At 42.8% G+C, this 27,848-nt stretch overlaps 1 protein-coding gene across 11 annotated transcripts in view; it reads right to left on the reverse strand.

Moving 5' to 3' along the window:
* LOC141132778 (serine/threonine-protein kinase WNK1-like) overlaps positions 1-27,848 on the reverse strand; it is a 252,474-nt gene that overhangs the window by 36,713 nt on the left and 187,913 nt on the right. For all 11 annotated transcript variants that reach the window (XM_073621627.1, XM_073621622.1, XM_073621623.1 and 8 more), the window contains 7 exons: positions 12,416-12,495; positions 12,049-12,211; positions 10,487-10,603; positions 10,226-10,396; positions 10,064-10,121; positions 3,226-3,357; positions 1,341-2,803 (listed from right to left, as the gene is read on the reverse strand). In XM_073621627.1, the coding sequence (XP_073477728.1) occupies positions 1,341-2,803; positions 3,226-3,357; positions 10,064-10,121; positions 10,226-10,396; positions 10,487-10,603; positions 12,049-12,211; positions 12,416-12,495 (2,184 nt within the window). The remainder of the gene's footprint in view (positions 1-1,340; positions 2,804-3,225; positions 3,358-10,063; positions 10,122-10,225; positions 10,397-10,486; positions 10,604-12,048; positions 12,212-12,415; positions 12,496-27,848) is intronic.

Below are 27,848 nucleotides of genomic sequence, written 5' to 3' on the forward strand. Positions count from 1 at the left end.
CAATAAAAATACAATTATAAAAACAAAAATTCAGCTGGTACAACAGGGACTGGGCACATTTCCAACCATGTGTGCACACTGTAGTTGAACAGTCCATCAACTTCTGTACAACCGCCCTGTCAGTTAAAAGCTGCTCAAGCAGCAGCTGCAGCCAGTTGGGGGAGGGGTCTCCCTGTTGTCAGAAGAGCACAGCTGGGAAGATTTCCCCATCCACTTTGAATGTGGGAATTTTTGTTTGCTGGCTGAAAGAAAAAAACTGAACCATGTATGGCCAGCTTCACTGTATAGGCAGTGTTGTCACCATAGGCTGCTCAGCTGATTTACTAAACATGTCTTCTCCATTTCCATTATGGATGAGGGCAGGGGATTAGTAGTTTACAGCAGATTGTATGGAAGGAGAGAACACTGTCTCTCCTGGTTAACTCAGGAATGGCTAAGGACACTATATTTCTGGCAAAATCAACAAATTTTCAGAACCTGCCAAAAAGGTATTTAGCACCATGCGATTTCCTGCCGCATTTTTAAAAAAAAGGTGCAAGAACCTTTCTATGCTGGAAACGCAGGCGCAGCAGCTCATTAAAATGAATGGGCTGCCATGCCTGTGCAAACGTGGGCCGTAAACCTGCACAACGTAGGGTAAGGACTGTTTCACTGGAAGTTGATCCGTTATGATCAGCGGAGAGATCTGCATGCAGATCCCCTGCTGAATCAGAGCCGAACAGGACAAAATGTCTTTTTTAACATCCGTGCCCATTCAGTTTGTGTCCGAAAGACACACGTGGATCGTCATAGCTCTATGGGAAACTTGATAAATAAAAAAATAAATAATAATAATAATAATAATAATAATAATAATAATGTAGCCACCACATTAATGGACTGGTAAGCTGCAATAGAATACATTTTTGTTTCTGAGTTTAATACTGCTTTAAAGCAGATCCAACTCCATAGATGAGGTTCATTTTATGACATGCTCGGGTCATTCAGCTCGCCTTTTGCTAGGACAGTGCTAGATTAGGCCCTCAAAGATACGGAAGGTTGTTTGCCTGTCATTGCTCAGCATCCTAATTTCGAACTAAATCTTTCTACAACCCATCCATCTTACAGCTGCCATTTATAAAATGTGAGTCTGAAAGGCAGCATTCATAATTGACACTCAACCCCAGCAGCATAACTAAATCCATACTCTTGTATAACCAATCTCATAAAAGCAGCTAAAGTAATAATTTAAAAAAATGAAATAACCATGGGTCATATCGAGATAAGACCAACGTGATGAAAGCTAGGGTATGGGTGATAGAAATGTGAAGTTTCACATATGTAGTGAGAGCACAACTTACCGGTACTCTGCTGAGTGGGGGCTTTGAGGGAGGGGTCCCAGCTTTTCCAGGAGCTGCAGTAGCAGCTGCTGCAGAAGCAGCTGCTGCAGATACATAGGTGACTGGGGTAACAGCCTGTCCAGGAGTCACACCTTGGCCTAAGACGGACATGCCAGACTGTCCTAGAGGTAAACTGGTGGGTGGTGCTGTAGATGTAGGCTTGGTCTGGGTGGAAATGGTGGTTGATGGAGGTCCAGGCAAGGGAACCCCCTCTTGTCCAATTGGAGCTTCTTGTGGGGTTAAGCTATGCTGTGTGCCAACACTGCCATGCTCGCTGAAAAGCGACCTCAGCTTCTCTTCCAAAGTCTTGATATCATCTATTCCAGACTTTGTCAGACTGTCTTCACCTTCAATAGAATGGGTGTGAGGAAGACAGGGGGCCGTGCTAGGCAGTGTCTGACCATGTTGCAATGTGTGCTGAACAGTGGGGATCTGGTGGTTTACAGGCACAGCTCCAGATATAGGAACCTGAGAGGCAAGTGGCGTGGACACTGTTCCACCTGTTTGTGATATAATCGGCGTTGTTGCGATAGCTGTTGGAAGATGAGTGGGATGAATAATAGGCGCACTATCAGCCACCGCTGCAATACCAGAAGCTGCCACTCCTGCGTATGTGAGAGGAGCAGAGATAGGGAGGGACATACCCATTGTACTTATGGCAGCGGTGACTTCTGCCGGTTTCTTCATGACATCTTGATGAGCAGCACTAGAGGTGACACTTTCTACAAAGCTCGGAGTGGAGGTGCTACTGCTCAACTGAATTTGCGCTGGTGTCACAGTGCTCATAACTGGCGCAGACACGGATGTGTGAGGCAGGGTACAAGCTACATTGCCTACTGGCAGCTGCAGTGGAGGAGATGTAAGGGTCTGTGGTACGACTGCAGCGGTGCTTGCCGGTGGAAGGGACTGTGTTGGGGGTGACGTCACTGTCCCAGGTGCCACAGGCATGCCCCCAACTAAAGGCAAAGTAGGAAGTGATGTCACAGCTGAAGGTACACATGTGGACACAGAAACCCCAGATATCACTCCTGTAGTGAGTGGCTGGGTAGACACAGTGGTGATTGTAGGCACAGTGCTTGGCATGGTGCTATGGGCCGGCACTCCTGTAACGCTAGGAGTCACAACACCTTCCACCAGCAGCTGGGCCACTCCCGATTGCAGGCTGCTGGGAGCAGCTGTAGATGATGGGGGCAGGCCGGATAACCCTCCTGAGAAGGACCCAACGATATTCGTCAGAGATGTTGGAAACGGAGGTCCAGTTTGATTAAAAATTGGTGGAGCCGTGCTGGGACCATCAGCCATCTGAGCCTGTCGTAGCTCTGCAAAGGCATTATGGAGACTGACAGATGATGCAGAATGAGAGAGGTTCATCCCAGGTGCGTGAGAAGTGGTAACTGCGATGCCAGGGCCATGGGAAGCGGGAACTACAAAAATGAAGAAAAAAATATCTCTGTAAGGCTGCTATAATTGTAGATACCCACATAGAGATGCTAAGACACTATCTACTAATCACAATGCAAAAAAAAGGTCAAAAAGTAGAAAGCGGCTCATTTCAGTTTTAATATCATACATTACTAATCAATAGTATCCAATTTTTTTTTTTTTTAAACAGACAGCCATAACATCTGCGCAAGTTAAACATGTCAAATTAATAATGTATACATTGTTTAACCTAAGGGGGAACTCCAGATAAATTCCTTTCAATACCTGTCAGGTTTTTGACTGAAAGGTTACTTTAACAGTCTATCAAATGAGCAAAACTACAATAGACTTCCTGAGAGGAGGAAAACAGCAACAAGTGATCTCCTACAGCAGGTCCATTGCAGACACCACACAGCATGCTTACCAGTCATCTGTGGATCCTGTGATGGTGCATTAAAGAAGGTCGGCTCCCTCAGTCGGCTCTCTGGAACTGGACTGACTATGAACCGTCTACCGGCAGAGTGAACAACTTGGGCATGGAGGCTGGGAGCGAGTTCTAAATATATATAATAAAAAAAAAATCACAACTCCATAACAAAAGATGAGGAAGGAGAACAGAAGGCAGAAGTGATTGAGAAAGATATGCTGTTTCTAGACTGATTTTATACTGGGGACTGCACAGATGAAGATTGTCTATTGTGATCATCAGCTGATTTTTTGTAAATATAGATTTTTGGGCCTGGATACTCACTTCTGTTTTGAGACCCTTCACATACACAAACACCTCCCACTGTTAAAACAGGCTTGCTTGGCTAATATTTAGGCATAACTGGCCATTTCACAGCTCTACCTTCTCAAATAGAGAACTGACATATTTACTACCAATTGACAGGCTATTCATTTTGAGAAGAAAAAAAAAAAAAAGTCTGTACTGGCTAGCTTGAATTTATTCAGCCCATCCTGAAAAATAAAAGAAAACATTCTCATTTGTTTGTGGTTGAAGGAGAGATAAGGAGGCATGGTAAATATTATACAATGCAGGAGATGGACAGTAAAAATTGGGATTTTGACTTACCAGTACAGTCCATATTTTGAAGTTTAGTACAGGACAGGAAGTCAGACTGAGTTATATGCCAATACCCCCAGGTGATTGGACATTGACAGCTTTGCTGGGAAAGACCCCATGGCGCCCTCATATAACCCCACCCACTCCATGGGACACAAGTTTTGTAGCAATCAATACAGAGAAACCATATAAAAAAAAAAAAAGTAGGTGAGGAACCCGTGTCTTGTATTCCAAGTTATAGAATTTACTACAAAGTTAAAATTCCTAATATCTCATACAGTACAGACCAAAGCACAGAAAGTCAGACCATGGGACATTCCAAAGCAATAAACTGAGGGTTGGAAAACAACATAGCAGACTGCAACAAGCCCAAAAGAGGAAGAGTCACAGATGATAGCATGAAGCACCTTGCGGCTTAAGCTTTCATCAGATGAAGACCCACCCAGTAAAACTGAAAAATTCTAAATAGAAGACCTGGTGGCAGCCTTGCAAACCTGCAAAACTGATGCTGAACGGCCCAAGACGCACCTACAGGTCTGGCAGAATGGTCCCTACTAGGGAACAGAGGAACCTGCACCTTGCTGGTGTAGGCCCTGAAAAACAAACAGCCTGAGCCATCCAGTAATAGTGAAAGAGGAAGCAGAATGTCCCTTCTTTGGACTATAAGGGAGGACAATTAGGGACTTTCTGATGGAAGATGTTGAAGCTAGGTCAGCCCTAATTGCTCTGACCTTCTAAATGAAATCTCCTTAGCATTTTGAAGCAAGACCTTAGAAAAGATACTATCCTCATTAAGGTGAACAAAAGACCTATTCTCAGAACCAACTTGTTCCTAGGTAAGGCAAGAAAGGGCTACTTACTAGAAAGAGCATCCAACTAGGAGACAAGCATGGCCACAAGAGAGGACACCTCACTCGTGAAATCCCCCAATGGGAAATCTCGAATCAGTTCAAAGAGGTTTGTGAAGAACTGAAACTATCAGATTCAGATCCCAGAGAGACACAAGCAAGTCCTTGTATTAGGGTTCTGACAAGAGTGCAAAGCCAAAAGTGTCTGGAAAAGCATAGACAAGGCAGTAACCAGTTCCCCTAAAGTACGAAGAGCCAGATGCTGGTGCAGACCAGACAGGAGCAAGTTCAGAATACAGGCAATAAAATATTTCCAGGTGTTGAGGTGCCTGCTTTCACACCAAAGTAGGCCATCCAGGTGCGATGGTAGGTTTAATGAGGAGTAGATTTTCATGCCTCAAGTGCGGCGGGAATGAGAGTCAGCATTGCCCCCAATCCTTTCAGACCTTTGTTTTAACAGCCATGCTGTTAACAACCATGCCAATGACTGAGAAGTAGGGGGAAAGAAAGAGCCCCGTTGACAGAAGGTCTGGCCTGTTTGGAAGAGGACAAGGCTCGTCTGCCAGGAATCTGTGCACCAAGTTTCTGAGGACTCCTGGTGCAGAGGAGAGCCTAAACAGTAGGGTGACAAGTTGAAAGTGTTGGTCTTCTACAGCAAAGTGTAAAAAGCATTGGTGTTTGGGAAAGGTAGGAATGTGAAGATCGGCATCTTGGAGGTCTACTGATGCCACAAATTTCCTAGACCTAAGAGAAGAAATGACAGCTCTTACAAACTCTATACAAAGTTTCTGCACATGCGCTTTGGTAGTTTTAGGTCCAAAAAAAAGAGCAAATGGCTCCATTTGGTTCTCCAGGACAGTAAATATGTATGCATAAAACCTTTGAACCTTTTCTCTGTAGGAACTGGGATTAGTAACCCTTGGGCCTGAAAGTATTTGTATAGGTAAAACCACTTCAGCCCCAGAAGAATTTACCCCCTTCCTGACCAGAGCACTTTTTGCAATTCGGCACTGCGTCGCTTTAACTGACAATTGCGCGGTCGTGCGACGTGGTTCCCAAAACAAAATTGACGTCCTTTTTTTCCATCAAATAGAGCTTTCTTTTGGTGGTATTTGATCACCCCTGCGCTTTTTATTTTTTGCGCTATAAACAAAAAAAAGCGCGACAATTTTGAAAAAAAAAAAAAAGCATTATTTTTTACTTTTTGCTATAATAAATATCCCCCAAAAATATATAAAAAATTGTTTTCCTCAGTTTAGGCCGATACGTATTCTTCTACATATTTTAGGAAAAAAAAAAAAAAAAAAAAAATCGCAATAAGCGATTGATCGGTTTCTATATATATATTTTAATGGCAGCGATCAGCGATTTTTATTGTGACTGCGACATTATGGCGGACACATCGGACATTTTTGACACATTTTTTGGGACCATTGTCATTTATACAGCAATCAGTGCTATACAAATGCACTGATTCCTGTGTAAATGACACTGGAAGTGAAGAGGTTAACAACTAGGCTGCAGTGTAGGGGTTAAGTGTGTCCTAGGGGCAGGTTTTTAACTGCATGGGGGATGGGTTGTGTGTGACACGTCATTGATCTCTGCTCCAACATTGCTTCACTTGCCTCGCCCCAGGTTAGTTTTATTGTTGATTTGATTGAGTTTGCCACACAACACAACTATTTTTGGTTTGACGGAAGGTTTTATCGACAGCATAAAAGGTGTGGCAATGGGAGCAAAGTTTGCTTCCAGCCTGGCCAATTTGTTCATGGCCAAATGGGAGGAGGATGTTGTCTATGCCATGGACAACCCACATCTCCTGCTGTGGGTACATAGACGACATCCTCCTCCTGTGGACTGGCACACATGAGGGTTTGGAGGATTTCTTCCAGGTCCTTAATGACAACGATAGGGGTATCACCCTGACTTTTGAAGCAAGCAAATCTTCAATCCACTTTTTGGATCTGTTCATTGAGAGAACAGAACAGAAATTTGTTTTTAGTACCTATTTTAAACCAACTGATAGAAATGGGTATATACCAACCGACAGTTGCCACCATAGATCGTGGATTAGATCAGTCCCTAAGAGCCAATTCCTGTGGTTGCGCAGGAATTGTATGGATTTAGACATTTTTAAGGTTCAGGCTAATATCCTAAGAAAGATTTCTTGAAAAGGGTTACGACCCTTCCGATATAGATAGGGAAATTGTTAACACCTGTGCTATTGACCGCTCGTTACTGTTGGAGGATAAACCTCGACAGGAAAGTGATGACTTCAAGTGGTCTTTAACATCTTTTTCTATCCAGCATAAACAAATCAAGAAAATCTTAGAACATCATTGGGATGTCTTGAAGACGGATAAGGTCTTGGGCCCCCTATTGCCTGAAACTCCCAAGGTGGTTTTTAGGGGTGTACCTTCACTCCGGAATAAACTGGCACCCAATGTTATCAACCTTTCGTATAAACCATCTTTTTTCCCATGATTGGATTGGATTCCATCCATGTAGAAAGTGTTTGGTGTGCCAGTTCAAAACGTGTGGTAGGAAAGCTAGTCACAGCTTCCTTTCCACCATAACTGGCCGTTCATATAAGATAAAACAATTCTGCACCTGTGCCACTACAGCAGTAGTATACCTGCTGACTTGTCCGTGTGGCAAACAGTATGTGGGCTGGACTATTAGATCTTTTTCGACGCGAGTCTCTGAACATATAAATCTAATCAAGGCGGGTAGCACTAAACATACTGTTCCATCATTGGTGTCCCCTACTCGCAGTGTCATTTTGCTATTTTTGAGACCCCTGGTGAATTTGCATTTCGGTTTCCATATATCTTGTCTGGATCTTATTTTAAAATAATCTCATAATACAATTATATCATTATTTAAGAGATCAGGTTTAATTTTTGTTTTCCAACTCTGGATGTATTTACATCTAGTTGCTGGATTAAATTAGTATACTTTTCTTAGTACTTTTAATCATAAATTGCTGTCCTTAGGCACATTATGTTTTATCTGCAAGTCTTATGAGTTATGAGGCTTGGTTCGTTTTTTTTGTGCTGGCGCCGTTGTTGTGACTAGTGACGTCACAACGCTCTGTGCGGATGCTATTTGGTTCCGCTTGTTGTTTTCTTTGCACGCTTGACACGTCAGCGTCTAGCGTGTCATGTGACCGACCTCAGTCCGAGGCTTGGTCCAGTGTGTGGAACGTTACGACGCCGCACTATCTGTGCGGGTCGTGACGTCACACCGTCATGCAGGAGCGAGGCTTGGTCTGTGTAGCTTCGGATTACCTGTATGAAAACGAGGCATGGTTACGTTTTTATCCAAATATGGTTATTGCCAGCTTTTTAGACATCTAATTTATATATTCTTTTGTTTACATTCTCCTTAAGGGGTAAAGACCTCCTGAGTCTCTCTATTCATATTTATATGGGAGCCAGATTACAAACCAGAGGTCTCTCTAAACCGGAAGTAATACAACCCCATTGCACTTCCGGTATTATGACACTTTCAGGAGGGGTCATTATTGGTTTATATAGCGGTGAGGTGGGGGGGTTCTGCACCCCAGATGACGGCTCTTTAGCTGAAACGCGTCGGTGGATCCCTCACGATTACCGCTACTTGAATTTTGTGCTTTTATGATCTTCTAACATGTGAGTGTATTATTATTATTTTAATAAACCAGTGTTAAACGTTATCACGCTATGTGAGTTTTTTTCATTTCTCACATGGCATATGAACATTCGTATGGCCTCCATTGGATTGTTTAGGTTGTGTGAATATTGTGGAAGTCGTATCGCCATCTCCATTTGCAAATTATTGAAGACATCTGAAGAGACGTATTATCCAGACCTGTTGGTCATTAAGCCTTTTTGACTTGTATGACGTATGTCCTTTCAAGTCAATAAGTTCTGGTTAGCCTCTTGATGCCTTCGGTGACGGCTCCTGTACCACCAACAGCCCTTCTGTTCACCTTTGGTGTTTCTACACTTTTACTTACCTGCCTGATCCAGTTGATCCCTTTTATTGTAGTATTTGGGAGGATTTTGATCCTTTGCCTCTGGCGGTTTTTCTTCACGTTTACATTTCTACAATCAACATTTGTGGACTTTCTTGATAAAGAATTCTCAATGGTGTTAATTCCATTGGGCCTCTTTTTGGACTTTATCTCTGTTTTTATCAATTAACATATTAATTAATATTTTTTAATTTTTTTTTGGTACACTAAGTAATAGTTTTAGTTTATAGCACTTCACTTTGCTACACTTTGTATTCTAAAGGATACATCATAAGTCTGTGATATCAGTTTCATATACACTGCATATTGTTAGATTTATTTAAATCTATTTTGGGGTTTATAGCGCTACACTTTTTTGTATATCGTCTTTACCTTTGGTCTATAGGTGTGTTGGCTGCTATTTACTTCCATCCTCTAGTGCAGCGCTGTATTTACATTTCTTACACTGTCACTAGGCAGAACAGGGAGATGCTTGTTTACATTAGCATCTCCCCGTTCGGCAATCGCGGGTATCCCCGCGGCGATTGAGTCCGCGGGACCCGACTCACAGAGCTTGCCGACTCTTAAAGGGGAACGTACAAGTACGTGATTCTGCCTGTACGTGCCCTTCTGCCGCAGTATATCTGCGTGAGGCGGTCGGCAAGCGGTTAACCACTTCATGCAAAATCACGTACCTGTACGTCATTAGGTTGAAGTGGATATATGGGGGGTGGGGGGGTGGGGGTGCATCCCCCGGTAGAGTTTTTCAGAGCTAGCGGTCAGCCATCTCATAACAACCAACGCAGCTAATGAGCCGCTGTTATCATAAATAGCGGGAGGGGAAATCCTCCCCCTCCCGCCCCACCCAAAGGGGTCCTCAGGGTCTTGGTGCAATATAGATGGACCATGATCCTGGACCTATATAGTACCCTGTAGCTTTCTACACTCATTGCCTTCATATGGCAATCCAGTGCCTGAAGTAAACATTACAGGCTGGCCCCTGTACGTCAAGGGTAACCAACCTGGAAACTGCTAGTGAGCCTTAAAGAAATAAACAGTTGGATCTTGATAGAAGTTTTGGTCGAAGTGGCCAAGAAAAAAAAAATGGTTTACAAAACTTGTTCATAGGAAATGTCCATCACCTAAAGACACTAGCCAGGAGTGGGTGGGGTTATATGAGACTGCACTAGGACCATTCCCAACAAAGCATTTGCCAGTGTCCAATCACTTGAAGGTAGTGGCATATAACCCATGGTCTACGATTTTCTGTCCTGTGCTGTTATACTTTTAAGATAAGAGGTTTCTAAAAATATTCCCAAGGTTGCTACATTAGTTACATCAGATAGCTTACCTGCTCTTTGGGGTAAGTAATACACTGGGTCCGGCTTTCTGAACTCATCCTCCAGCTTCTATCCAGAAAAAAAAAAAAAAGACAATATAAGCGTGGTATGGCCACAGCCATCTAATGGGAGATGGGAAGGTAAAAGTTAGTGAATAAATAGGGCTTCCGTACCTGAGATTCTGGGTAATACCCATCCTTTATCTGCATACTCTCCACCTCTTGTTCGCCTTCAGGCTCCGCACTGACATCCTCATTTAGCATTTCATCTGCCTTTTCTATGATGTCTTTAACCTGCTCGACAAATGAGTCTCTCTCTGTGGCCAGGATGAAGACATTCTGAACCTGGTGTCCAAAGGAAAGGTACTGAGATTGGCTGGTGAATCACATTAATAGCATGGCCTACCCTCATCATAAATCTATCATCTTACGCACCATGATGGTCGCTATTTCCTCTGGATTGTCCCCATCTAGGTCAAATTTGAAGGTGACCATTTTGCGGTTGTGTGTTTCCAGCTGACATTCCACTACTCTGTCTCCCTTGTTTGACACCTACGCCATTAAAATAAAAAATACCATGTACAAACATAATAATCCAAACATTCTTACAGTACATCTAAAGCAATTTTGTTTTTAATACAGTTGTGAGGGTAAATCCGATTTTTTTTTTTTTTTGTTGGCCATCTGTCTCATTAGAAAGATTTCCCTTTATCAGCATTTCTGTAGACAGGAAGTGAAAGGATATCTTTCCAACATGAGGGAAATACTCTTACACAGCGGCCATCAGTACATGTGTCACCATTGGAAGATGATCCCTCAACAACTTAATAGGAGGGCCTAGCATTTGCCCATTCTATCCAAACTAAAAAATAAGGATTGTAAGTCCTTTCTTGCTGTACTGCTCTACCAAGAGTGTACGCCAAGTATAGAGTGAAGTGTTGGAGGCACCTTACAGGCCAGCACCCCATATTTTACATAAGGTTTTTATTTCTCCAATTAAGGCCCCCCATTTACTTAAAAGGGTTGTAAAGGTATTTTTTTTTTTAAATAAAAAACATGTTATACTTACCTTCACTGTGCAGCTCATTTTGCACAGAGTGGCCCTGAACCTGGTCTTCTGGGGTCCCTCGGTGCCTGTTTCAGCTCCTCCCCGCAAGGACTCACCACCTTAATGCGAGCTCCCTCGCATGGTGGTTAGTTCTTGCGGGCGCGCTCCCGTGATACAGCCGGTGGCTATAGACGCTCACTGTATCACTCGGCCCCGGCGCGCCGCGTCATTGGATGTGATTGACAGCAGCGCAAGCCAATGGCTGCGCTGCTTTCAATCCATCCACTGTAGCCAATCAGCGGCCAGGCTGAGCGGCGAAGAGAATGTCGGGAGCGAGTGCGGGACTTTCGAGGGGTCAGGTAAGTAAAACGGGGGGGCTGGGGGCGGCGGTATTGTCAGAAGTTTTTTCACCTTAATGCATAGAATGCATTAAGGTGAAAAAACGTTTACCTTTACAACCCCTTTAACCTCTTCTTGCTCCAACACACACAATTGCTCTTCAGTCCAGCGCCAGATGTTTTCAAAGCAGAACACCGTCATTCTGCCCATTTCCTATGAGCCCAGCCTGTCCTTTATATGATGCCCCCCCTAAGGGGTGCGTAATCACGCAGGCTGGGCTTACAATACTGCAGGACTGAGCAGTTATAGGATCGCGGCTTATTACAGGAAGAATGCTGTCCCCCCGACACTGCCAAAAAGTGGAGAAGCTGCTGTGGCGTCAGACTGGCAAGAGATGACTGCAGAGGAAAAAATCACGTATAGGAGTTTTAAAAAAATAATAATAATACTGAGGAGGGCTTTAAGGGATCGAAGGGAGGCAGGAAAAAATTGCTGAAGCAACAAAGAAATGGAAGTATGATTAAAAAAGATAAACCAAGACCTAAAATCTAACAAAAAGCTGCCATTATATTTAAACAGCATTCTAGGTTCGGCAAATAAAGGAACTTACATTAAGGATTCTAAGTTTCGGGCGTGAGGTTTTTTCATGTCTTGAGCGGCTGCGCACAGATTTTCGGTAGTGCCGTTTGGTGGTGCGGCCTTCGTGTCTACCACTGGAGCCGGAAACTCCCTCATTACTGTCACTGAGCCCAGATGCCACATCTGAGTGGGCGCTGAGAGAAACACAATTGTTAATACAAAAGGATGGCAGCTTTAAAAAGAGAACCTGTTATCAAGTTGCTAATTTGTGAAATATTAGGTATTCAGCGTACTAAATTTTCAAAGAAAGATAAATCAACAGGCTGGCTTTCAGGTCCACCCAAAGATGGCTGCTTCCCTGCAAAAGTACATTAAGTTAACCAAATTTGTATTTTTACCTGTCAATGGAAGACACCACTTGGGTAGTTTGTGCTGATGGCATCTCCACAGGGGCAACTTGAGAGGTAATTTGCAGGCCCTGAAAAAGATTAAGACAACATTTATTAGTGATTCTAGCAGTCATGAGAACACGCCCTCAGACGAAGTCAGGAAGTGATGAAACGTGTCAGGGATGTGATCTCTGTGGTTTACCGGAAGTAACGTGTGCGTGTTATGGACTGCCGAGGTATCAGGAAGTAGGATCAAACAGCTGATGTACACAGACGTTTCCCACACCATTACCGGCAACCGGGTGATGTTACTTGCACAGGCACCTTTTATTGCTTGAGTTTTATAGATTTCTAGTATGTATATTTTGGGGATTATTAAAACTTACCGACAGTATTACGCTATGTGGACAATTTGTTTTTTCACATGGACACACTGGAGCCCTGCATAATACGGCTATAAGTTTGGTGGATGTTTTGTCTGAGCGGTGGAGAATCAGTTGTTGATTAAAGGCGCATTTTATCTGCATATGTGGTGAGTGCATTCCCAAAGGGGAGGTTATCTCACGTGGTGAAGTGTCTGGTGGAAGGTGTTCTCTTCAGGTTTGATTTTATTATAAGATACTACTGAACTGCATCACAATATCATTCCATATATAAACATTATATTGAAGCTTGCCATTTTTGAATACATGACAAGTGCGCTGCTACAATATCATAAAGGACTCTGCTGCTTAGAGTTTTTTTAGTATTGTTTTTATATTTTGACTTTTTTTAGCGGCTGCTACTTATATTTTGATTTTACAATTAATTTTGCATGTTCAGGTTCTGATATTTACACTTAGTGACCTCAATTGCTTTAATCCAGGGCGCCGAGCGGTGCTTTTTTAGGCAGGCCATTTAAAGCATTTTTGTATATTCTAGAACTAGAAACATAGATATTAATAGTCTATTCATGAACAACGAACCAACCACCACTCAGGTTAATTTTAATGGAGCTATGTCAGCACTAGGTAACGTTTTGGAGAAGCAGGACCTGGTGGGACATATGCACTTTAGAACAATATATTAAAGCAAAGATAATTATTAGAAGTTGAAGATGGAAAGCAATACCACAGGATGGTTTGGATGATCCCGGTTCCATCCAGGAATGGTTTGACTTCTTTAATGGGGTGGGATTTAAGTTGCAGGAGCTGATTCTTCAGAGGAAAAAGCGTAAAATGGCTAATCTGGAATCTAGGATAAAAGACTTGCAACAACAGCTTGACCCCATTAAGGATACGCAACAAATTATTGATTTTAACACTAGAGTCAAAAAGAGGCTGGAAAAAGTTGACAAGGACACACAAAAAAGAAAGTAAAAAAATATCAGAGATATGGAAGATTTCAAAGCCAATTCAATTTATGCTTGGCAACAAGCATTACCTGATAATAAAAATTTGGTAGAGAAACCTTTATCCATACAACCTGTGAGAAATCAGAACCCTATAGCTCCCTCTAGTTTGGCTTGTGAATACGCCAATGAGGATGGACATGAATTAACACAACTAAACTCCCGGGCACTTTTCTCCACCCCCATTAAAAGGGGTAAGGGAAAAACAAGAGGCAATAGGGGAACAGATAACCAAATGGGGTACCATCAACAAGTACTCTATCAGATTCCGACCCATAACAAATTTCAACCGTTATGGGAATATCAGGATGGTTATGAAGTTATACCTCCCCCTTGTCCTTTTTTAGGGAGAGGACATGGAGGTCAGAGGAGAGGTCGAGGTTACTCACCTCGCAGAGGGAAGACACACACATACCCCCAACCCTTGCCTTACCACAGAGATCAGACATGGAAAGATCAACAACCCCAGTGGGAGAAAGATCATGTACAATATCAACGTCCAAGAATAGAAGACCCTGAGGCCGTAGGGCCGGATATAGGACCCAGAAAAAGAAGAAGGGAAGTGGACTAGGGGGGATTTTCAACTTAAGTCAAGAATTTTTTTTATTGTTTACAGAATGTGGATTTGGTAGGAAAACCACATGTCCTGCTTGTAACAGCAGATGTTGCATCTCTGTATTCTATAAAACAGCATGATGATGCCCATCTGGCCTTAAATTGGGCTCTCAGTCAAAGAGATGATCTCCCCCAGAATCAAAAAATATTCCTTAGACATGCCTTGAACTATTGTTTATCCCACAACTACTTCTGGTATGGCAATACGTTTTATTCGCAACAAAGAGGAATTGCTATGGGCGCAAAATTAACGCCCAGCATAGCGAACTTATTTATGGCAGAATGGGAAGACAAGGTCATTTTTAAAAATAAGCGGAAGGGCTCTTTCACACGGGGCGGATCAGTGATGATCCGCCCCGTGAACACCCGCTGGCTCAGCGGGGATCGCTCCGCCAATCCCCGCTGAGCAGAAAGATGACAGGTCCATCGCTGCATGCTGTGCAGCTACGGACCTGTCAGAGCGCTGCTCTCCCCTATGGGGGATCGGATGATGACGGACCGTAGTGTCCGTCGTCACCCGATCCGATAACGGATGGAAAAGTAGGTTTTTCCTCCGTTACACTTTTCGGATCGGAGCGGCGTCGGATGTCAGCGGACATGTCACCGCTGACATCCGACGCTCCATAGGGATACATGTATGTCCGTTTTTCATCCGAAAACGGAAGGATGAAAAACGGACATACGGATCCCCCGTGTGAAAGAGCCCGAAGGAGTTTATTTTTTTAAAGACAATCTTTTTTACCTGGGCGGGATCAAGGAATCTCTACTTCAATTTTTACAACATAAAGTTAACCTCCCATTGGCACACTGAAGAAATTAACTTCCTAGATGTAAAGGTTTATCGTCGCAATGACAGATTAGAAACAAAAGTTTACTTCAAAGCGACAGACAGGAACAGTTATCTCCCTACTTCTAGTGGCCACCACCCTCTCTGGCTTAAAAATATCCCAAAGGGACAGATCATGAGGGTCAAAAGAAATTGTTCTGAAGATGTTAAATTCATCCTACAATCTAAAACCCTTACTGATAGGTTTGAGGCCAGAGGATATGATCCTCAATATCTTGAAAAGGTGATTGAAGAAGTGAATGCAGTTCCAAGGGATATATGTCTATGAGAAAGGGATCCTCACTTCACCCCTGGATTGAATAATAATAAAGCACAGGGGGTTCATTTCAGGGTTTCATGCCCAATATAAAGAAGTTGAGTCAATCTTAAGCAACACTGGCACGTCCTGCTTTTGGACAAGAAACTAAGTACTACACTACCATCTGCACCTCAGTTCATATACAGAAAAGCGCCCAGTTTCAGAGATAGGATTATAAAAAAAAAAAAAAAAAAAAAAAAAGTATTGGACCCCCCAAGGCAACCTTTATCATTTTGGGATCGAAATGGCTTCTTTTCTTGTAGAAGCTGTAAGGCCTGTAGAGAGGTCTCAAGACCAGAGGACTAGATTTATTCAGTTCTCCTGCTAATAATAGAAGTTTTGACATCAATTTGTCATATGCAACAGTACACGTTGTTTACGCTTTAAAATGCCCATGCGGCCTGTTATATATAGGGCGCACTAAGAGGATGCTGAGGATAAGGGTAGCTGAACACATCCACAATATAAAGATAGGGCTCAAGGACCGTAATGTGTCCCTCAATTTTAAACTGAAACATAACCAGGAACCGGCAGGTGTAGAATTTTGGGTGGTCGAGCATTTAGAGCCACATTGGAGGGGCTCATTCGCGAGTTGTCAAAATGAGAAACTCAGTGGATATATTTAACAGATATCCCCTCCCCCAAAGGATTAAACATCGAATTATATATCAATTGTTTCATTATATAGGATACATAACATGATCTTCCACTATATTGATTTCAGGCAATATTGATTTCAGGTAACCTTGATGAATTGGGCATTTGAGCAACATGCTGACATGTCATGCAAATGCCCAGTCAGTCGATTTTATTTGAAACATTGGGCTGTCTAAAAAGACCTCCATGAGATTTTAGTGTTTTAATGTGGTCTTAATTATGTACTTAAATTATCTTTTCATATTTGGTTGCAATTTTAATCATGTATTAAGATTGTTTCTCATTAATTGATATTTTTTGTGCGCTGCTACATATATGTATGTTTTTGTGCAGTTATAGATATATATAGTTTTTAGGCAGCTGTTTCGCTCTGCCCATGCCAGTGTGTCAGTGCTGATGCAGAGGGGTGGATAGAGTGATTCTTTAATCATATGTCCCATACTCCAATATGATGATCCACTTTTGTGGTTATATAAGTGCACTTTATTAATTTATGGTTATAAGTTTGCCACTTTTATTCATTTGTTTTTAGCGTTTAATCTATTTTATGATTTTAATCATGTTTAGGAATAGTTTTATATGAAATCTTAGTGCCTATATTATCGTTACCGATTGGTGTTGCACTTTGTCAGTTCTGTGGCCGTGAAGACCTCCATTTGGTTTGTTTGCATGTTAGCGCATTTGTTATGCGCGATGCGAGTGAACACAATGGATGTCACATGATTAGTGCCCAGGGCAGAGACATTGATTTTACAAAAAAACTGGTGATCACAATACAAGATCACGCCCTCAGACGAAGTCAGGAAGTGACGAAACGCGTTAGAGACGTGATCTCTGTGGTTCACCGGAAGTGAAGTGTGCGCATCACGGGTCTGCCTAGGTATCAGGAAGTAGGACCAAACGGCTGATGTACACAAACCTTTCCCACAGCATTACTGGCAACCAGGTGATGTTACTTGCACAGGCACCTTTTATTGCTTGAGCATTATAGATTTCTAGTACGTATATCTTGCATGGGGATTATTGGGTTTATTAAAACTTACCGACAGTATTACGCTATGTGGACAATTTGTTTTTTCACATGGACACACTGGAGCCCTGCAGAATACGGCTATAAGTTTGGTGGATGTTTTGTCTGAGCGGTGGAGAATACCTATGCAACTAGATCATCCAGCCTTACCTTTTCTCCTTCCGCTGGACCCAGTGCTTTACTACCAATTATTCAGTGTGTCAGTTGATACAGACATATTGGGATTGTCGGATTGCCTAAACTGGAATTTTGGGAGATGCTAGGTCTGCGAGTCATTTGTAGCGGCCATCTACAACAGCGGGAGACCTTCACTACCCAGGATTGGGTGACAAGCCCTTTTCAGCTGGTAATCTGGTAAGCCTGCATCCCTTAAGGTGGTAGAATCATTGTTTCCTGACCCATCAAGATTTGTCACAGGGTGTCGCAACATCATCATCGTGTTGATTACTACTGTCACTGACTGTTTTGTGCATATTTTCCTTTATCAACAGCATCACTGACTGGTTTGTGCATATTTGCCTTTATCACCAGCACCACTGACTTTTTGTAATGCATTTTTGATCCGGTCTATAGTGTTCACTAGCATTATAATTCTGGTGTGACACACATATTTATGCACAATTGTACTTTAATTTTTTGTTTTCATTCACTTAATAATATTTTGATTTTCATTTATTGTTTGTTTACCACTAGCGCAGCTCCTTATGTTCTACTGTTTTGTTTGTGTTGTATATCACTTTCGAGTTGCAGCTTTCTAGTATTTTGAATAGCGTAGTTGTTCTTTTTCCAGATCTAAAAAGGAGACTGTACAGTGTATGGTGAGCTTTAAAGACTTTAAAGGACACACTTCTCCTGTTTTCAATACTACTACAGCTCTGCTCTACATGGGCTGTTATGCGATTGCTCAGCTCCTGCACACACTGCCAAATGAGTGACCTATGCAAGAAGAAGGTAAAAACTATTGATGGCAGTGTATAGAGGGTGAAGTTCACTGGCAATGTCTGCATTGAATTAGCATGTAACTGTAGAGATGGGTGGGATCAATTTCCTGAAGGGGGAGCGCAGGTGTAAGGTAAGTGTTAATGAGGCCAGCTGCTAAAAGTACTTGTAACAGTTTTTCCATCCCAAATACCAAATTTCAGGACGGATAATAGAGGAGGTAAGAAAAGAAAGCTTATTCTTTTCTGCAACAGAGGTACATTACGAGTATATTGTGCCCAGGGAAGTTTGAATTTGGGGGGGTGAACTTAGCCTTTGAGGGGGCTATACACTGCCCTTGACAGCAATGACACCCTTGGCCATTATACTCAACAGGTTTCAAAAAAGCTGGTGGAAAAGCAGGCAAAAAAATAAATACTTTCCTCCAGGCACAATAGTCAAAGCACGACCTCCACAGTCTAATGATCTCAAATTATAGTTCAGGACAAGGAATGGCAGCAGAAACTGTAGGATTGTGTGGCAAGGACACTTGAACGGGAATAAAGTGACAGAATGAAGTCACAATCTAATGAGCATATAATCCTGATGTTGGCTTTAACCAGTTCCTTTTTTACATAGGTACATTAATAAAACAAGGTGGCTTTCAAATAGCCAACAGAAAAGGCATAAAACTTTCATGGGTAGTAAAGCAAACTCGCTGGCTTTTCAGTAAAAGTGATCTGGATGGCTGTACACCTGTCCAGATCACTTTTACTGAAAGTACAATAAAAACCTGAAGCCTCCATAAACAGAACATGTCACCTGCCCATGCTAGTCATATTGGGGGCTTGTTAGCCCCCTTGTGGTAACAAAGTTAAAGTAAAAATATTTTGACTTACCGGTGATTCCATTTCTTGGGACTACAGTACAGGCTGAATATTCATAAACCCTTGTTATAGGCAACTACCTTTAGGCGATTGGACACTGGCTAAACTTTACTAATTCAGAGACACATCTGGCTACTAAGGTCGTTTTGCAGGAGAGATCATCCAAAGAAAGTTGTCTGATGGGCTCAAAAGGATTATCTCAGCAGAGCAGGAAGAGAAATCCCAAGGAAGCACAGGGTGCTAGAAGGGCGGTTTAATCTGTAAATCAAACTGAATAAAAGGTTATTTAAAAAGGTAAAACGAGGCCAGAGACTTTTGGAACAAGATGTCCCGATAAGAGTAATTAAGGCCAAATTTTATCCAAGTCCTGACTGTAGGAAGACCAGAATGCAAGGTTAGGCCCCTTTCATACTAGGCAGACTCCGTAATGCGCATCCACCTGCTCAGCAGGGAATCTCTCAGCTGATCCCTGCTGAACAGGAGAATGAGATGCTATGCAGAGCGTGTCCGTTTCCATCCGGCTGTCATCCGATCCCATGGATGGATAGGGAATGAATCCCCAAATCAGTTGGCTTTTGGCGGACAGGATCTGACGCCAGTGGACACATGTCCAGGGCAGTCTGCAAATCTGACTGTCCTTGACAAGATTTCAGTTGGTTTGAGAGAAGAAAACAATATAGGTAGTAGAGTTTTGTACCCATTTGAAGCCACCGATTGAACCCATAGGTTCTTGGATATCTGTGACCCAGAGAAGGGCAAACTAATAGATCCCCCACCATTTTTGGGAGTGAAGGTGCCTCTTCATTGTGAAGAAGGTTTTGGAGTGGACTTGGGAGATTTTGCATTCAATGTCTTGTGCTGAAAGGAAGGACTATGTTTTTACTTTGAAAATGAAGCCTGAAAACAGTAATGCAACGCTCTTTTCAGGGCAATAGAAGCCATCGAGGAATGGGGGTTTAAGAGCCTCCTGTGACATCTTTGATATTTTGTCAAGTGCCTCACAAAATAGATGGCCTCCCTCAAAGGGCACATGGGTGAGGCAATGTTTGCAAGCAGCTTCAGATGACCAGGCTTTTAGTGATAAGATTTGGAGCATATGGAGCAGCCATTCTGCAGATCTGTGTCACAACTTGTCCTAGGGCAAGAACACAAAAGAGCAAGGCAGAGGGCAGTGTATGCAAATGCCCTAAGGTTTGGTCCTGAAAGAAAGGATCCTGCTTTTTGTTCATTGCCATAGTCCAATGAGCTGCAGTCTAGCAAACAGAAATAGCAGCAACTGGTGTTTACAGAGCTGGGCCTGTGAGGTTAGAGAGTCTTTTAACCACTTGCCGACCGCCTCACGACGATATACGTCGGCAGAATGGCACGGGCAGGCAGAATCACGTACCTGTACGTGATCTGCCTCCCGCGGGCAGGGGGTCCGATCGAACACCCCCCCCCCCCCCCGGTGCATGAGGCGGTCGGCTTTGGTCTGGGAGCGATGAGAGGTGAGGGAAAGACCATCCGTTCGTGGCCCCCCCCCCTTGCGATCGCTCCCAGCCAGTGAGAATCTTCCTTTGCTGTTGTATGCTAAACAGCAGCAAAGGAAATGATGTCATCTCTCCTCGGCTTTTTTTTCGTTCTGCGTCGAGGAGAGAAGACATCACTGTGAGTGTAAAACACACACACACTCAGTAGAACATGCCAGGCACACATTACACCCCCCCCCCCCCCCCCGGTCACACTGACACCAAGCAGTTTTTTGTTTTTTTTTCTGATCACTGCATTGGTGTCAGTTTATGACAGTTATGCCTCGTACACACGGTCGGATTTTCCGACGGAAAATGTGTGAAAGGACCTTGTTGTCGGAAATTTCGACTGTGTGTAGGCTCCATCACACATTTTCCATCGTATTTTCCGACACACAAAGTTTGAGACCAGGATATAAAATTTTCCGACAACAAAAGCTGTTGTCGGAAATTCCGATCGTGTGTACACAAATCCGACGGACAAAGTGCCACGCATGCTCAGAATAAATAAAGAGATGAAAGCTATTGGCCACTGCCCTGTTTATAGTCCCGACGTACGTGTTTTACGTCACCGCGTTCAGAATGAACGGATTTTCCGACAACTTTGTGTGACCATGTGTATGCAAGACAAGTTTGAGCCAACATCCGTCGGAAAAAATCCTAGGATTTTGTTGTCGGAATGTCCGAACAAAGTCCGACCGTGTGTACGGGGCATTAGTGTGGTAGGGCAGTTAGTGTTAGCCCCCTTTAGGTCTAGGATACCCTCCTAATAAAGTTTTAACCTCTTGATCACCCCCCGTCGCCAGTGTCACTAAGCGATCATTTTTCTGATCGCTGTATTAGTGTCGCTGCTGACGCTAGTTAGGGAGGTAAATATTTAGGTTCGCCGTCAGCGTTTTATAGCGTCAGGGACCCCCATATACTATCTAATAAATGTTTTAACCCCTTGCCCCCTAGTTAACCCTTTCACCACTGATCACCGTATAAGTGTTACGGGTGACGCTGGTTAGTTCGTTTATTTTTTATAGTATCAGGGCACCCGCCGTTTATTACTGAATAAAGGTTTAGCCCCCTGATCGCCCGGCGGTCATATGCGTCGCCCCAGGCAGCGTCAGATTAGCGCCAGTACCGCTAACACCCACGCACGCACCATACACCTCCCTTAGTGGTATAGTATCTGATCCGATCAGATCTATACTAACTTTCCCAGCAGTTTAGGGTTCCCAAAAACGCAGTGTTAGCGGGATCAGCCCAGATACCTGCTAGCACCTGCGTTTTGCCCCTCCGCCCAGCCCACCCAAGTGCAGTATCGATCGACCACCGTCACTTACAAAACACTAAACGCATAACTGCAGCGTTCGCAGAGTCAGGCCTGATCCCTGCGCTTGCTAACAGTTTTTTTGGTAGCGTTTTGGTGAACTGGCAAGCACCAGAGGCCTAGTACACCCCGGTCGTAGTCAAACCAGCACTGCAGTAACACTTGGTGACGTGGCGAGTCCATAAGCGCAGTTCAAGCTGGTGAGGTGGCAAGCACAAGTAGTGTCCTGCTGCCACCAAGAAGACAAACACAGGCCCGTCGTGCTCATAATACCCTTCCTGCTGCATTCGCCAATCCTAATTGGGAACCCACCGCTTCTGCAGCACCCGTACTTCCCCCATTCACATCCCCAACCAAATGCAGTCGGCTGCATGAGAGGCATTTTCTTTATGTCCTCCCGAGTACCCCTACCTAACGAACACCCCCAAAAAAGATGTGTCTGCAGCAAGCGCGGATATAGGCGTGACACCCGCTATTATTGTCCCTCCTGTCCTGACAATCCTGGTCTTTGCATTGGTGAATGTTTTGAACGCTACCATACACTAGTTGAGTATTAGTGCAGGGTACAGCATTGCACAGACTAGGCACTAGGCTAGTGCACACTTTCACAGGGTCTCCCAAGATGCCATCGCATTTTGAGAGACCCGAACCTGGAACCGGTTACAGTTATAAAAGTTAGTTACAAAAAAAAAAAAAAGTGTAAAAAAAAAAATTATTATATATATATATATATATATATATATATATATATATATATATATATATATATACACACACACACACACACACACACACACACACACACATACATATATATAAAATAGTTGTCGTTTCATTGTTCTCTCTCTCTATTGTTCTGCTCTCTTTTACTGTATTCTATTCTGCAATGTTTTATTGTTATGTTTTATCACGTTTGCTTTTCAGGTATGCAATTTTTTATACTTTACCGTTTACTGTGTGGGAGGGAATGACCCCGCCCCCCCCCCCCCCAACCCCCCGTCTTCCGTGTTTTTCTCTGGCTCTCCTGTCTCGACAGGGAACCTGAGAATGCAGCCGGTGATTCAGCCAGCTGACCATAGAGCTGATCAGAGACCAGAGTGGCTCCAAACATCTCTATGGCCTAAGAAACCGGAAGCTACGAGCATTTCATGACTTAGATTTCGCCGGATGTAAACAGCGCCATTGGGAAATTGGGAAAGCATTTTATCACACCGATCTTGGTGTGGTCAGATGCTTTGAGGGCAGAGGAGAGATCTAGGGTTTAATAGACCCCAATTTTTTCAAAAAAGAGTACCTGTCACTACCTATTGCTATCATAGGGGATATTTACATTCCCTGAGATAACAATAAAAATGATAAAAAAATAAAATAAAATTGAAAGGAACAGTTTAAAAATAAGATAAAAAAGCAAAAAAAAAAAAAAAAAAGCACCCCTGTCCCCCCCTGCATCATGCATGTGAGGTATCACCGCGAAGGTCAGATCGACGGCAGTAATTTTAGCAGTAGACCTCCTCTGTAAATCTAAAGTGGTAACCTGTAAAGGCTTTTAAAGGCTTTTAAAAATGTATTTATTTTGTTGCCACTGCACGTTTGTGCGCAATTTTAAAGCATGTCATGTTTGGTATCCATGTACTCAGCCTAAGATCATCTTTTTTACTTCATCAAACATTTGGGCAATATAGTGTGTTTTAGTGCATTAAAATTTTAAAAAAGTGTGTTTTCCCAAAAAATGCATTTGAAAAATCGCTGCGCAAATACTGTGTGAAAAAAAAAAAAAAAAAAAATGAAACACCCACCATTTTAATCTGTAGGGCATTTGCTTTAAAAACATATATAATGTTTGGGAGTTCAAAGTAATTTTCTTGCAAAAAAAATAATTTTTTCATGTAAACAAAAAGTGTCAGAAAGGGCTTTATCTTCAAGTGGTTAGAAGAGTGGGTAATGTGTGACATAAGCTTCTAAATGTTGTGCATAAAATGCCAGGACAGTTCAAAACCCCCCACAATTACCCCATTTTGGAAACTAGACACCCCAAGCTATTTGCTGAGAGGCATGTCGAGTCCATGGAATATTATATTGTGACACAAGTTGCGGGAAAAAGACAATTTTTTTTTTTTTGCACAAAGTTGTCACTAAATGATATATTTACACCTCAAAATACATTCTGTTGCTTCTCCTGAGTACGGGGATACCACGTGTGAGACTTTTTGGGAGCCTAGCCGCGTACGGGACCCCGAAAACCAAGCACCGCCTTCAGGCTTTCTAAGGACGTAAATTTTTGATTTCACTCTTTACTGCCTATCACAGTTTCGGAGGCCATGGAATGCCCAGGTGGCACAAACCCCCCCCCAAATGACCCTATTTTGAAAAGTAGACACCCCAAGCTATTTGCTGAGAGGTATAGTGAGTATTTTGCAGACCTCACCTTTTGTCACAAAGTTTTGAAAATTGAAAAAAGAAAAAAAAAAACATTTTTCTTGTCTTTCTTCATTTTCACAATGTACACCCTTAGAAATCCTGAAGGTGATTGGTTTTCGGGGCCCCGTACGCGGCTAGGCTCCCAAAAAGTCCCACACATGTGGTATCCCCATACTCAGGAGAAGCAGCTAAATGTATTTTGGGGGGCAATTCCACATATGCCCACGGCCTGTGTGAGCAATATATCATTTAGTGACAACTTTGTGCAAAAAAAAAAAAAAAAAAAAGTCACTTTCCCGCAACTTGTGTCAAAATATAAAATATTCCATGGACTCAACATGCCTCTCAGCAAATAGCTTGGGGTGTCTACTTTCCAAAATGGGGTCATTTGGGGGGGGGGGCCAGTGCCGTCTGGGCATTTTATGGCCTTCAAAACTGATAGGTAGTGAGGAGTGAAATCAAAAATTTACGCCCTTAGAAATCCTGAAGGCGGTGATTGGTTTTCGGGGCCCCGTACGCGGCTAGGCTCCCAAAAAATCCCACACGTGGTATCCCCGTACTCAGGAGAAGCAGCTGAATGTATTTTGGGGTGCAATTCCACATATGCCCATGGCCTGTTTGAGCAATATATCATTTAGTGACAACTTTTTGTAATTTTTTTTTTTGTCATTATTCAATCACTTGGGACAAAAAAAATTAATATTCAATGGGCTCAACATGCCTCTCAGCAATTTCCTTGAGGGGTCTACTTTCCAAAATGGTCATTTGGGGGGTTTTGTACTGCCCTGCCATTTTAACACCTCAAGAAATGACATAGGCAGTCAAACTAAAAGCTGTGTAAATTCCAGAAAATGTACCCTAGCTTGTAGACGCTATAACTTTTGCGCAAATATACGCTTATTGACATTTTTTTTTACCAAAGACATGTGGCCGAATACATTTTGGCCTAAATATATGACTAAAATTGAGTTTATTGGATTTTTTTTTATAACAAAAAGTAGAAAATATCATTTTTTTTTTCAAAATTTTCGGTCTTTTTCCGTTTATAGCGCAAAAAAAAAAAAAAAAAAAAAAAAAAAAAAAAAAAAAAAACGGCAGAGGTGATCAAATACCATCAAAAGAAAGCTCTACTTGTGGGAAGAAAAGGACGCAAATTTCATTTGGGTACAGCATTGCATGACCGCGCAATTAGCAGTTAAAGCGACGCAGTGCCAAATTATAAAAAGTGCACTGGTCAGGAAGGGGGTAAATCCTTCCGGGGCTGAAGTGGTTAAAGCATCTCAATTTTATATCTGAATTTTTTTAAATATCGGAAATGAAGCAACATCTTCTGTAAGTACAGATGTTTTAAGAGACTAAGATGGCAGGCTCTACTACCAGCACAGACTACTTATTAGTACATTTTTTCCACTGGATAGAGTCCAGGAATGGCTTTCAGAAAAAAAGTGAAAATATTTTCAGAATTAACTCAGTCAACACAAATTGCAGATTTTTCATAAATGGGAAAAGTCTTTTTAGATTAAGCTGGTCTCTTAGTATTAAAGGGGACATGGTGGTACAGGGGAAAGGAGTGCAATGTGTGTCCTTTAGGTGAGGCATTTCGCTTTCTGACTCTGGCAGACACAGCGGGGGTGGAGAAGGAGCCTAGCGCTTTTGAGTTTTGGACAGTGATGGCTGTATAAAGTGTTGTTCACGCTGGCATTAAAAGCAGGCATTTGAGGCATGTTTTTAACACCTCTCAAACACCTAGTAAAGCCGTCACCAATTGATGGACAGCGCATAGAGTTGTTCACATTATCAAAACATGAAGAGTTTGCTTTGAATTGCTGCGCTTCAAAAATGAAGCCACATGTTGAGTTAGGAAGGCGTCAAAACATTTCAACTCCTTACATTCAAGTCAATAGTAATACGGATGGAGCATGACCCTGAATCTGTATAACACCCCGAGGCCAACTACAATAAGGAATTGATTGAAGAATAACGAGTAAAATGATAAACTAGTTAATAAAGAATAATTTCTCTAAAAGGAAGAAGAGGTTCATCGCCAAGGTAACTAGCATAAAACTGTGGAGTGAGGTAGGGTTATAGGGGTACACACGGGAGTGTTCAGCAAAGTTTGCCAGGGTCTAATCACTTGGAGGTAGCAGCCTATAGAACAGTGTCTATGAATATCCAGCCTGTGTTCTGTGCTGTATGTACACACAAGGAAAACACATAGGAAAATATAAAAGCAACTGCACCACACATTGGGTATCGTCACAAACGTGTCATAGTGAGAACAAGAATTCTAGGGCGATAATTCACAGGTAACTCTAAACTGGTAATCTGTAATGGCATTCATTGTTGGGTACTGTTGCTTTTTGAGGCTTGACATGTTTGGTATCCATTTACTTGATACAACCCCATCTTTTATATTTTAGAAAAAAAAATTGATATTATATTGAGTTTGTGCGCACTAAAATTTATTTTAGTATATTTATTCCTGAAAGTATAGATTTGGTAAACGTTTGTGTAAATACAGTGCTACAAAAACAAAAAAAAAAAATATATAAACTATAGGGAATAGTATTAGTTTAAGAAGAAAAAAAAAAAAAAAAAAAGACAGATTTTAACATTTGTGGAATAAATGAACCACTTTCAGCCCAGCCAATGTATATAAACGGCCGGGAGGATGCTCTACAGTTCCAGGACGACATACCGGTATTTCCTTCCAGAAGCTTGCCCCTCACACACCCCCAGGGGCTTGCAGCGGCACAGCGGATCATGGAACTGGGCCTGTGTGTCTCTGCCTGAGGCCTGAACTGACCCATCCGCACACCCTGACTACATTCATTCAAGACACAAGGCTAGTGGACATGGCATTCCTGGGGGGCAGCCAGGCATCAGCAGACTAAAAGGAACTGAGACTGCTATAGGTGAAGCTTCCCTAAGCTACATTCAGTGGCAGTGCGTCCATAAGGGCGCATTGTCGCCGCTCCCTCTCTCCAGCCACCCCTCTAGCACCAATAGATAAATTCATGCATTGCATGAATCCATCTATGGCCACCGCTGCCATCCCCTATTCAGGTGCCCGGCCCCTTTTCAGGTGCCTGAATTACAGTGGAAGGGTTTCTTTTTTTAAAGCACCCGATTAGAGCCATAGGCTCTAATAGGCGTCAAAAAAGGTGACCTGCGAGCGCTGGGCACCTGCAGGTCACTCAGCTGTCTTAGAAAAGCGAATGAACATTCGCTTTCCCAACACTAAAACCGCCTCTCCACCAATCAGGTGATCGGATCTATTACCCATCACCTGATTGGCTGAAAGGACAGGCGCTGTGATTGGACACCTATCGGGCATCCAATCATAGCAGAGGACGGGAGAAGACATCGAGGAGCTGTCCCACCACCACCGAGACAGGGCAAGTATAGACGGCGGGCGGGGGGCACAGCGAGGCTGCGTTTGATGGGGCACAGCGAGGCTGCGTTTGATGGGGGTTATTTTTCTGAATTTTTCAGTTTGCGCTCCTCCAAAAATGTTGAGGGCCATTACAGTACAGTTTTGATGCAATTGGTTGGA

The sequence above is a fragment of the Aquarana catesbeiana genome, linkage group LG03 (genome assembly GCF_042186555.1).
Source record: "Aquarana catesbeiana isolate 2022-GZ linkage group LG03, ASM4218655v1, whole genome shotgun sequence".
Lineage (NCBI taxonomy): Eukaryota > Metazoa > Chordata > Amphibia > Anura > Ranidae > Aquarana > Aquarana catesbeiana.